The sequence below is a fragment of the Lygodium microphyllum genome, chromosome 2 (genome assembly GCF_053477565.2).
Source record: "Lygodium microphyllum isolate KBCC chromosome 2, Lygodium_microphyllum_v1.1.10, whole genome shotgun sequence".
Lineage (NCBI taxonomy): Eukaryota > Viridiplantae > Streptophyta > Polypodiopsida > Schizaeales > Lygodiaceae > Lygodium > Lygodium microphyllum.
The window spans coordinates 86,547,190-86,560,418 of NC_141136.1; the positions used below are offsets into that span (position 1 = coordinate 86,547,190).

Genomic DNA, 13,229 nt, shown 5'->3' on the forward strand with positions numbered 1-13,229 from the left:
GAGAGAGGCCTAAAATGAGGCATCACTATCATCATCGTCATGATCATTAGGACCATTTGAGTGCTCATCAAGAGAGTACGAAGATGACTTCTCAATAGTCGATGGTGAGCCACTCATACTCATCCTCACTAATGAGGTTACCATCAACATCAAATGATGGCTCCCTAGACAATGGCTGGGTAGGCAAGGGGGGGATGTCATCATAAGGTATGGGATCAGAGCTACTAGAGCCCCACCTCACATATGTTAGCAAAACACATGAACCACCCCTTGTCGATGTTGGAGGGTGCTGAATGACTATGCTGTTGTTGCTAACTACTCGAACTCCTTACCCATGAGCATGTTAACTGCGAATGTCATGAGTGTCCGTTGCTATAAGTTCTCTATAGAGCTCCGCAAAGATCAACTTATTCTCATTAGCCTCTTGATGTACATTCAGAAAAGTATCGCCTATCAACTTCAATGTATCAATCACCCACACAAAGTACATAAGATTGTAAATACTAAATTGTAAAGTAAAAAATTGAAAACAAACAAATTAAAACTTGACTTATCATTTTATATTTATGAATCATGATTTATGGAAAATGTTTATTTTCTTTGGACTACATATGCTCATCATGGCCCTCATCATGTGTAAGTTAGTGGATGGTAGGAGGCGAGATAGAAGGTATGAAGTGCAATAGGATTGAGAAAGTGTGAAGCACATGAGACAATTTAGCTGGGTACAATGAACGGTACTCTTATTCTTTGTTATCTTCATTTATATATGACTATATAGTGTGTACTTACACTACTCCTATGAACCTCCCACTTCAAGGAATAAGAAAGTGGAGATACTATCTAATGCAGGGTTTGGGAAAATTTTTTTGAGGAAGAGGAAGTAAATCCTTTTCATCATCATATGAGAAGGAAATATCTCCTATTGAGGCGGTATCTTATACATAAATTTAACAAATGTAACTATATTTTGAGAAATTTGAAGAGGATGTATTTCCTTCTTCCAAAGAATCGAGAAGGATTTTTGTCAAGGTGAACAAGTTCTAGGTTGAAGCAAATCCACCTTTTCCCGAGCCCTAATCTAATGTCTATCAACACTCTATAATGTGCAAAGCTCTCAGAAGGTAAACTCTTCACGAGAAGATTTGGAGGGTTATCATTTGTATGGACCTTGATAAGGTTAATGTTCTTATCCTTAAGAATCTCCTTGATAAAGTGATACTTCATCTCAATGTGCTTTGTCTTTGCATGAAAGACGAGGTTTCGGGCAAGTAAATGGGATTTTGACTATCATAGTGCAATGTGGGTACCTCTCTTGCAATGCCGAAGTCTCCCACTCAATGAGTAAGCTATATAGCTTTCTTGCAAGCCTTAGTGGTTGCAACATACTCAATCTCAGCGGTAGATGAAGCTATATATGTTTGCAATCAAGAGATCCAAGAGATTGCACCACTTGTGGAAGAAAAGACAAAATATAGCATTCACATATCCAAGAATAGATGCATCCTTCCTTTTGAAGCATATGCACATAGCTGTAGTATCATTCAAGTATTTTTAATGATATTCTTTATTGCTTTCCAATGCTTTTTGCTAGGGCTTTCCCTTATACTTGCATAGGCAATGCTTGAATGTATAGCAACCATGGCGTACATCAAGCTACCAATTACGGATGTATAAGGAACCTTGGCCATTTCAATCTTCTGCTGATTTGAGTTGGAACAATTGTCTTGGTTAAGTTTCAAATATGGAGGCAATGGAACGTTGATTGCCTTTTCCCTCTTCATTTTGAAACCCTCCAATACCTTTGTTTTGAGACAAATAGAGTATCTTTTTCTCTCTCTTTCGCATAATGTGCATGCTAAGAATGTGACCAATATTTCACACGTTTTTTATATCGAAGGTTTCATGTAACATTTCTTAAGTGCATCCACGACCATGATTGACTTCCCAGCAATTAACATGTCATTCACATAGAGTATCAAAATCATAAGGTTGCTATCCCTAGCCTTCATAGTGTATAGGTGGTAGTATGAGTATCACTTCTAGTGTACCCTTGAGATTCATCTCTAGTGTACACTTGAGATTTCATAAAGGCATCTGTGAGACCAAAACCATATAAGCTCTTATGGAGATTATATACCAATAGTTTCTTGCCTTCCAAAACCCTTTAGGCTATTACACATAAATGTTCTCATGTAAATTTCTATGTAAGAAAACTTTCTTAACTTTTATTTGGACAAGCTTCATGTCTTTTTTGGCAATCAATATAAGTACCGTACGAAGAGTGGTCATCTTGACTATTGGTGAGAAGATCTCACCAAAGTCGATCCCTTTCTTCTACTTGAATTCCTTGGCTACCAATGTTGCCTTGTACTTGGGCAATGGATCAGATGGAGATACTTTTCATTTATAGACTCACTTGCATGGCAGTGCATGTTTGCTCTTAGGCTTTGCCCTTAGGCAAAGGAACTAAGCCTCAAGTAGTATTTTTACCAAAGAATCCATCTTTGACTACATATCCTTCTTCCACTTATGATCGCCATCCCTAGTCATAGGATTAGTAGCAGCAGAAGACTCACTACAATTTGTAACCATGACATAGTCTAGAGATGATGTTTCTATTTGGTAGTCTAAAACTCTCATAGGTTGTCATAAAACTGGCTTAACAAGAGCTTCTAGCTGTTCCACATGTCTATCTTGTAAAGCATGAGGCTGTCCACCTGTCGATGGCACTCCTACCTTAACATTAGCAAGTTGTCCAAGCCCTACATCATGTGGAACAAGCCATACATATTACTCATGTGATGGGTTTAATGGGTTGCCTATGCATCTCATTCTCATTTAAAATGACATAATGGATACATACTATCTTCTTGGATTCAGGATCCCACAAATGATGGCCCGTTTCTCGACTCCCCATATTCAAGAAAGATACACTTCTTGCACTTAGGATCAAGCTTATCTCACCTGTCCCTGGGTGCATGAATTAATGCCTCACAGCCAAAGACATATAAGTGATCATAATTGGTTTCTTTTCAAATCATAACTCTTTAGAAATTTTACCACCCAATGGCTTGCTAGGAGTCTTGTTGATCAAATGCATTGATGCCTTTATAGCTTCAATCGAAAACCTATTAGTGAGATCAGTATTAGAGAGCACTTAAACTTTTTACTTGACTGAGTCTTTGCAAGAGCTAAAAACTTTTGAAACATATCTAGCACATCACTCTTATTACTGAGAAGGTAAGCCCATATCTTTCTAATGGCATCATCTATAAAGGCTATAAAATGTGAAGCTCCATCCAATGAAACTATGAGTATAGGCCTCACAAATCACTACGAACCAAATCCAAGCACTCATATCTTCTAGTACCATTCTCTCTTTTATGCGACAATTTAGTTTGTTTACCAAAGAGACAAAGTTGACAAAAAACCAAGATAAAAAAAGTTCAAACACGGAAGATAATTCAAATGGTAGAAAGCTTTTATTCTAGTAATTGACATGTCCCCTAAACTGTGATGCCATAAAGAAGTTGATGGTTGTTCAACTCAAGAACAGCTATAACATGGTCTTTAATCCCAGAAACGTTCAAAGTATACAAAGTACCAAATTTAGACTCTTTCGTAAAAATAAAAGACCCTTTGCACATTTCCCATACATGATCTCCAAAGATCACCTTGTAACCATAATCATTAAATTGTATTATACTAATCAAACTCTTAGTCAAGTTTGAAATATATTGTACATTCCACAAGACAAAAGATCCATCAGGCAACGACAAATGTATATACACTATATCAACAATGCTACGTGTATAGTTATTACCAATCACTTTCTCTAGGGAGTGATATGGAATGATGCTCGAGAATCCAAAAGCCAATCCTATGACATGCTATTATCCATGGCAACCAAGATTGCATCACCAAAACAGGAAGCATACAAGACATCTTCATCATCATTGTTACATGCATCAATGTCCTCTATCTTTGCTTTGCCCTTCTCTTCCTTTTTGCCATCATCTTTATTTTTATTTTTGCCTTTTTATTTGTTCTTCCATATGTAGCAATCCTTGTTTTATGTTCCTTCTTATTACAAAAGAAGCATTCAACATCCTTCTTGTGAGACTTCCTCCTTGACTTGTCTCTCTCACGGGAATTTCCTTTTCCCTTGGCATTTAACCTTTGCTCACAATGAGCTCATTGGAACTTTTTGCCTTTGCATTGTTATTTCTATTTATCTTCTTAGTGAGCAAATTACTCTCAACATTAGCACTCAATAGACCACCTATGGCGAGTTACTAATGATTGTCATAAACGTGCCTTAACTCTTAGGCAAGGTAGCTAACAAGAATAGCCTTAATTGAATAATGAAAATGATATTCTAAGATGTCAGTTGGTTGAAAATGTTATTAAACTCATTGAGTTGGTTGGACATAGAAATCCCCTTCTCCATGTAGAGGTCACTGAGTTTCTTTAATCTATACTTTCTTTCTCATGCGAGCCACCAAGTTTTTTCCACACACTGTATATACCACCTCCCATATTTTTACATTAAAATATAGGGACTTTGAGAGTGTCAATTTAATAGTGGAACATGCTAACTCACCTATTTCTTCCCATATAGTTGCATCGATGTCCTCAGGCTTAACACCATCAAATTTGATTGACTTTACTTGGTTCTTCTAGACCAATACATTATAGATTTTCTTTTTTCAGCAAGAAAAATTGATGCTACACAATTTTCCAATATAAAATAATGCATTTTCAGAAGTGGATGAAGAAGCCATAATATCTATAATATGTGTGTCACACCAATGTGTCCAAAGTATGCTTAGCTGCAAGTTAAAAGAGGCTAACCGCTTGTAATCCGAGTGCCCCGCAAAGCCAAACAAGGGTTAAAGCAATACCAAGCTAGCATGAAATCGATGAAAAACTGATATTTCAGTACTCCCAAATGCATATGGATTTTCTACAAATTTTCCAATTTTGGGGCTATTTTTCAAGCATCAAATAGCCACCCAAAACCAAATGTATACAAACTGTTTTTGTATATCCGAGATAGTCCGGCTAGTTTAGAGGTCACCAATGTGAACAATGCCAAATTAGATAAGGTTTTAAACCTTAGAGTGGGGAGATTAAGGCTTTTAAGCCTCTATTTGACCCAAAATTGCCCCACATGATATGGGGACGGAAAAATTAGCCAAGGATAAGATTGTGGCTTCTATTTGATCAAACTAATTGAGAACAGTCTTTGTAACCTTGCAAAGTTCTTCAAACAATTGAAGATTCTCTCTTTTTTTTTTTTTTTGGTTTTTTTTTTGTTTTTTTTTTTGGGTCTATAACAGAGATGGCAAACTCCTTGCTTAAGGGTCTTGCTTCAAAGGCCTTGCTTGAGCCCCTTGCTTCAACCCCTAGCTTAAAGCAAGTAGGCTTCTTGCTTACAAATGACAAGTTGCTCCCTTGCTTAAGCGCAAAACCTATGCTTGCATACGTAAAAAATCATGTATTAAAATCTCTTTTCAAGCATCCAAAGCCAAGTTGTCTTGTACTAGTGGTTGCCCACATGCAACCAAATCTCGCAATGGAAACGCCTAAATTGAGCCTTGATGGTTACTCAAGACAAAATCCTATTTGACTTAGAAGTACAACTCGGTATCGAGAATAATAACTCTATATAGATATGGAAAACAAGCATAAATGTTGTAGAAGAAGCTCGAATCCTTGATCTTTCTGATGCAGCTTCACTCCTCACATTTCTCACTCTAAGCATGAGCCCCCAAGAGCACTGTCTAATACTAGTTGAGAGGGAAGCAATGGTGGGATGCGAGGTAGAAGCTATGGAGTGTGAGAGGATTGAGAGAGAGAGAAGCACACAAGAGAGTTTAGTGGGTACAATAAATGGTACCCTTATTCTTTGTTATCTTCACTTATATTCTGTACAATGTGTACTTATACAAGGGATGCCTGCCCAGCTATTTGCCATTAGCCTTTACCCAAACATGAGTTTTGAGGCTGTATAATGAGCTAATGAAGGTTTAATGTGTAGTACAATTTTGTTAGCTTAACAAATGCTTTTGAATCTCCTAATCTCTCCATCTCAACATCCTTTGCCTCTGCTGCCTCCATTGGAAAATTTCTACAACTGATGTTTTTATTTGTAATATCTATGTTTGTTACATGGGAGCGTTTTACAATCTGACTTTTTGGGGTCATCCTTAGTTTGAGAACATCTCCTTTGTGCAACTATGAATTAAAGCATAATGTTTCAAAGAAAAAAGATTGTATTCATGCTTGATGTACCTAGCATTCTAGGCTTGATATGTATCATTCTGTAAATGACATTTTCATCTGCTTTGGCAAAAAGTTTTGAAGGTCAAACTACTGGCTAAATTGAAGTTAGAGTCTGCTGGATTAATTTCAAGAGTACTATCAAAATAAAGTTGTCTTATACTTCTCATAAAATAAGCAAAGTTTCTCATTCAGGTTGTGATCAGAGCTGTGAAGTTTTACTGAACAGGCATTCTACAATTGGGCTATTGCTATATCTGATCGAGCAAAGTCAAGGGGTAGGACAAAAGAAGCTGAGGAGTTGTGGAAGCAGGTAAATATACGTTACAATGTTTACTTCTTTCTAAATTTTATCCACTTTCTTGGATAGTCAGTAATAAACATTTCTGAAATGGAAAGGAGAAATGCTCAATGACATGAGGAAAGCTCAAAGATGCATAAAATGGGGATAGGCATAGACAGCTAAACAGGTTTTGGTTTTTTGTATGTTTGCCCTGCCGTCAAGGAAACATTGTTCTGACCCTGAGTCAAATTATGATGTAAATTTGGTTGTGAGACCACACTAAGTGGTTCTTTCTAGTTGGAATGTAGGAAGAAGATGTGATGACTTAGGTGAGGGTTCTCTCAAAGACAGCTAGGAGATGACTTGGATGCATGATTCCCTTGGTGAAGGGGTTGGATGGCCAAAATAGAGACTCACATGGGTTATGCTTAAAATTTGATGGTCAGACCTGAGGAATGCATTTGTCATGTGCCATTTTAGTTTTGACATTGTTCTGTTGCAATTAATTGTATCTGTCTCTTACGCATGTTGGCTATCACAATATACACTCTGCTCCTGGGGGGTCTATTGAGAATGTTTTTTTTGAAAACTTAATGCTTTATCAAGTTGCACTTTTTCTTTCTCTTAGAAATGATGTTCACATTTATGTGTGGAATGTTATTGTAGGCATGTAAAAAGTATGAGAGAGCAGTGCAGTTGAATCGGAACAGTCCTCAGGTATGCATTTGACAGTGCTATATTACAATCAATATAATTACTCTTGGACATACAACCAAACATAATTTTGATGTGAATTAGCTGCTTAACCACATATTATTATTCATGGCAACAGGCATTAAATAACTGGGGACTTGCACTCCAGGTATCTCTTTCCTTATCTATTTATATTTCTCACTTACTGTGGTTTCTTTCAACAAAAAAGAAATTGATATGTTTGTTTGGTGACGCATTTTTTGATTGGACCTAGCAATCGGGTAGTAAAAGCACATGTCGCAATAATTCTTTAAAATTTGATACACTACTGTGCTGTGGGGCCTTTTATAGTATCCTTCATGATGGATAGTAGTCTGTAATTAAGCCTTTGTGATACCTGGGATGTAACAAAGGGCATCCAATCAATTTCAACTTTTGACTTGGGGAGGTTATATACCTCCTTTCGGACACTGGATATCAAATTGCTCCCCTAAGTAGCACAAAATGGCAGGAGTTGCTTTTCTATTTTTGGGGTGGTTGCCAACAGCCTCCTATCAGTTGACAAGGAAAAAAGGGATAATCTGTCAAACAAAGGTGGAACAACTTTACAAGTGTGCCAAACATGACTTCCTTATCAGTTCAGAAAAATTCACCAAAAACTGAACTGTTAAATTGTGACATTTTTAACTTTAGGGTAAGATGATGCATATAGGGATGTGTCACTAATTTCTGCTACTGTTGCAAACATATGATCTCAGGCCTGTCGCTTTGTGAATCTACAGTTAATTTAGTTGCTTTATTGAGGAAGGACTTGCATACGTATGTTCTCCTACTAGGCGAGTAATAGGATAATGTAAGGTTGCCAGTTCCATTTATGGAAGCCAGCATCTTCTCTTTACTATCTTTTGTTCTTGTTTCTTATTTCATTATTATGATCTTGGGTAACCTCTTCTGTGCAGCACCATCTTTTGGTTCCTTTTTGATCTTTTCTTAGTGCATCTTCTCATCCCTGTCTACCAGAAGTGGTGTTTGATTCCATCGGGCAGGCCTAATTGCTTTGCCCACCTCTCCGGTACCTTTTCTGGCTCAAGAAAGCAAATCTACTATAAAAAGCCTTGGAAGAAAATCCAAGGTAAAACAAGAAGGCAGAACCCAGATACACCAATTAAAACAAGGTAAATAGGTTGATCTCCCAGGCTGGCAGCTCTCAAGGGAGAAAGTCCTGCAAAATGGGCTGAATGAAATTCCAGTCTGCTGACCAGTACATTGCCAAGACATACAAGGGAGTGAATGAAAAAAGATGCACGAGTCTCAATTGGCAAGGAAGCCTCCCATATCTCACCTATTGGCAGGCTCTCAGTGGTTAACCAGGTCCTTGCTATGGTCCAGTAGATGTCTCTTTGCCAATATTCTTGGTCAGCTAAACTGTGCCACCTGGTCTAAAACTTCCTGTGGTCCAGTTCAAATGGGTCATGGGATTCTTGGGTGAAGGTGGCTTGAAAGAGTATCAGGTGTCACAGATTAGATAGTGGATTGGACATTATTTATGGGAGTTTTAGAGTTGGGCTCTTTTGGCAAACTTGTGGTTAGAGTTGTTACTTCGAGTCGGCAAACTTGGAAGCTTATTGTTAAGGATGATATGCAGGAGATTGCACTGCATCTTGGTGGCAAGTAGGACCATCTTTGAGATGGATTTTCATCATGGCCCTGTTCTCCCTTCCTGTGCAGCTATTTGCAAGTGTAGGAGAGGCTTTGCAGAGAGCTGTTTCAAGTGTCCCTTGGGTTGCTAGAGGGAGATTGATTGGAAGCCCATTACAAGCAAAGGGTAGGTTAGAGGGATTTAGGGGCAGTAGCTAGGAGTGTTCCCATTACTAGTGAGAAGCTGGGAAGGTGGTGCTACTCAGGTCAGTTACAGTCTGGAGAATATCTATCCACACCATATATGGGCTAGCTGAGGTAACAAATACCACAAGGGACTTGGCAAGTTTGGAGAGTATCTACCCACACCATATATGCACTAGCTGAGGTGACAAATATCACAATGGGCTTGGCAAGCTGCTGGTAGGAGAGTGATTCAGCTATTGCATCAGAGTGAACATTAGAGCTGTCGTGCAATATTCTCTGTTGGCCTGGAGAAGCCTTTTTGGTGACTCAATTTGGACCCTTGTGTAATGCTTTTGATAGCTGGAGGGTTTTCCAGATAAATTACAGAAGGGTCACATGAACTACCAGAAGGAGTTCACATATCTCTTCTCCACACTACTGAGAGCAGATCCCATTCTTCATGCTAGGGGATGGGACACCGTGTTGGACTTATCCCCCCCCGCCTTGGCTTCACTTTCACATGTTTGCTAGACCACCCCTAAATGCCTTGTAGATTTATCGCAGCTTGAACTCTGCTGTTGAGTGCTAGACCCAGTTCATGTTGAATTGGCTGGACCTTCTGCTCAAGTTCAATTGGCATAGATCCAATTTATGTGAGAATAGGTTGAGAATCGAATATAGGGCTGGCCACCTTGACATCCGAACAGATCCCTGGTGTGTTCACTACACAATTATGGTTTTGGGCATCATATCAGACACTGATAGAATGGATTAAGTTACAGTGCATGCACTATCATGCTGCTTGAATTGTGTTGGGATAAAGGCCCGGTAACCTCCGTGTATAGTACACACACATTGTACATGTGAACGCACCTTTTGCCTGCCCTAAGTATAAATACATTTTATTCTTTGTGTACCAACACATTGTTGGTACACTCTTATCGATTTGCACTTTCACTCTGCTCACACTCTCTCTAGCCGCCACACTCTCACGCTCACTCCTGCTCGACCTCGATCACTCTCTGCTATGTCCCCTCTTGGTCCAACAACTGGTATCAGAGCGAAGGGTTCTGTGCACGTTTTCCAACCTGAACAGGACCTTCAGATAGTTCGAGCTCCTGGCGATCAATGCGTCGGGCAGTTGATGCGAGAGTTCTAGTGATGGGCAGGCACAGTGGTCGTGTGACAGGCGACAAGGCAGTCAGGCGCAGGTAGAAGTCGTGACTAGGCGACTGTAGGTTGATGAAATGTGGACTTGACAGCAGTCGTAGGTGAGTGATTGGCGGGCACGATGTTTCAGCGGCGGGAGACTGGGCGACAGGTGCTGTGTCCAGCAGTGATCTGTGCGAGCAGGCGGGTAGGCGGCGTCAGCAACCCCACTCCCCCTTGCCATTTCATAACTCCTAAACATTTTTTTTCAATCCTTTCTTGAATCCCTCCTCCTTGGCGAGAGTTCACACACCGGAGGCACAGTTTCAAAATATGTGCAAATTTGGCTAGAGAATTTGGGGCTTTTCCCAGATTTGATATCATCTAGGCCTGGCAGTAAATTTCGAGTTAGAAATTGCAGACATTGTGAGAGGCAACCCAAATTAAATTGGGGATTTTGCCAATTTTGTCGAAATTTTGCCTTTTTTGGAGTAAAATTTCATGACATTAGATCTCGGACATTTGGGGCTTTTCATGTATTGGCAAAGCTTTACTCAGTTGGGTCAAATTGATTGACATTAATGCAATTTATGACTTGAAATTTTGGGGATTTGCGCAGAATTTGGTAAATTTCTGCATCTTTTGCCCATTCGTTGACTGGTTTGTGTACAAACAATAGAAATTTACTTCTGGTTGAGAAAGAATAGCAGTGCATCTTGCTGGTATAGCTTGTTGCTTTTGTAGATTAGTGCATTTACTCTTGTGTTCTTGATAAAATGGCTACAACTTCTTTCAGTTCAGATATCAAGAGTTTGATGGAGATCAAACGGTTTGATGGTCATGGCTTTGACCTTTTGGAAAGACCGTATGCAGGGCATTTTGTTCCTAAAGGATTGTGAGGATGCTTTGCAGGAAGATAAACCTGCACTAATGTCTGATGCAGATTGGGCGAGAGTGAATAAAAAGGATGTGGCTTACATAAAGATGGGTGTCGCTGATGACATTCTGATAGACATTAAGGGTTTAGACAGGTCATGCAATATGGGAGAAGCTGAAAACTATTTATGAGATCACTACACCTGTTTAATCAGGTGCATTTAATGCGCAAGTTGGTGAATATGCGGTTGGATGAGTCAAAGTCTGCAGGTGAGCATTTGAGTGCATTTATAGGGATTCTAAATCAGCTCAAAGATGCAAACTTGGACTTTAATGATAAGTTGAGGGTGATCTTTTTGATCATGACACTACTTGACTCTTGGGAGACCTTGGTGATTTCACTCAGCAATAACCCCAATCTCTCATATGATGGGGTGAGGGGTTCTATCTTGAATGAAGAAATTAGACGTATGTTTAGTGGAGAAGGTAGCAACTCAGCTTATAATGTAAGAGGCAAGGCTGAATAGAAAAATGCAAATGCAAGGTAGAGAAACAAGAGCAAGAGCAAAGGAAAGGAAAATAGTGACATTACTGGCTATCACTGTGGTTGGAAGGGCCACAAAAAACCTGATTGCAGGTATTACAAGAATGACCAAGAGAGAAAGAAGAATGCAGGAGATAAAAAGAAGAAGAAAAGACAGATGCATCAGAGACAATGAAAGGCAAAGAGAAGGCCTATGTGGCCTCTAGCGTGGTCATAGAAGAGCTTTCAAATGCAGAGGCTGATGTATTATGTGCAGTTGATTGCGATGCCCTTGTATGCCACATGTAGGATATGCAGATTACCAAGGTTGATGTGATTCATGCACTCTTGTCAGTTGATGATGGTGTCACTCAGACTTGGATTGTAGACTTTGGTGCCTCTTTCCATATAACTCCTTGCTTAGAGTGTTTTGCTATATTCAATGCAGGCAGTTATGGAAAGGTGTATCTTGGAAATAACCATGCTTGTAGCATTGATGGGATTGGCACAGTATACTTGTCTTTAGACAATGGTCAAGAGCTTGTGTTGAAAGATGTCAGATATGTGCCTGGCATTAAAAGGAGTTTATTGTCTGTTGGTCATCTTGACTTGCATGGCTACACCACACTGTTTGGTGGTGGTTTGTGGAAAGTGCAAAAGGGTTCCATGCTGATTGCAAAAGGAACCAAGAAGGGCACATTGTATTGTTTGCACTGTAAAGCCTTGAATGACAAGTTTCTTGCAGTTGCTGAAATTCACAACCACTTGGAGTTATGGCATAAGAGATTAGGCCATATGAGCCAAAAGGGACTTGATGTCCTTCCCTCTCTGAAGAGAGTTGATGGAAAAGGCTCTAAACTTGATTTTTATAATGAGTGTTAGTTTGCAAAGCAAATAAAAAAATCCTTTTACTCTAGTGTCTCTTGTAAGTCCAATGTCTTGGACTTAGTGCATTCTGATGTATGTAGTGTGTCCATGAAATCATTGGGTGGTGCTGCATATTTTATCTCCTTTATTGATGATTGTTCCAAGAAGATTTGGGTGTACTTGCTGAAAATGAAAAGTGAAGTATTTGCTGTTTTTAAAACTTTTCATGCATTTGTGACCACTCAGACAGGTAGAAAGCTGAAATGCTTGAGAACTGATAATGGGGGTGAGTTCACATCGACTGAATTTAAGTCCTTTTGTGACTTGCATGGTATTAAGAGGGAGCTTATAGCCCCTTACAACCCTTTTTCAAATGGGGTGGCTGAAAGATATAAGAGGACTTTATGTCAAAGAGTGTAGTGCATGCTGTCCACTGCTAATCTTCCTTATGCATTTTGAGGAGAGGCACTCAAAACCACAGTTCACATTTGCAACTGCTCTCCAAATAGGTCCTTAAAGAATGGCATCCTTGAGGAGGTTTGGTTTGGCAAATTGGCCTCATATGACCATGTACGCATATTTGGCTGTGATGCTTTTGTGTATGTTAGGGATGAGCTGAGGAACAAACTTCCCAAAATCCACCAAAGGCATCTTCATGGGCTATAGTGATGAGGGTGAATTTGGCTACAGAGTGTAGTTACCTCAGTCCAAGAAAATTATTCGCAG

The 13,229-nt window shown here is 39.3% G+C and overlaps 1 protein-coding gene across 8 annotated transcripts in view; it reads left to right on the top strand.

Moving 5' to 3' along the window:
• The window catches only part of LOC148039979 (protein HLB1-like), a 113,242-nt gene that overhangs the window by 79,092 nt on the left and 20,921 nt on the right, over positions 1-13,229 (top strand). For all 8 annotated transcript variants that reach the window (XM_087695486.1, XM_087695495.1, XM_087695478.1 and 5 more), the window contains exons 5-7: positions 6,518-6,601; positions 7,238-7,288; positions 7,404-7,433. In XM_087695486.1, the coding sequence (XP_087551612.1) occupies positions 6,518-6,601; positions 7,238-7,288; positions 7,404-7,433 (165 nt within the window). The remainder of the gene's footprint in view (positions 1-6,517; positions 6,602-7,237; positions 7,289-7,403; positions 7,434-13,229) is intronic.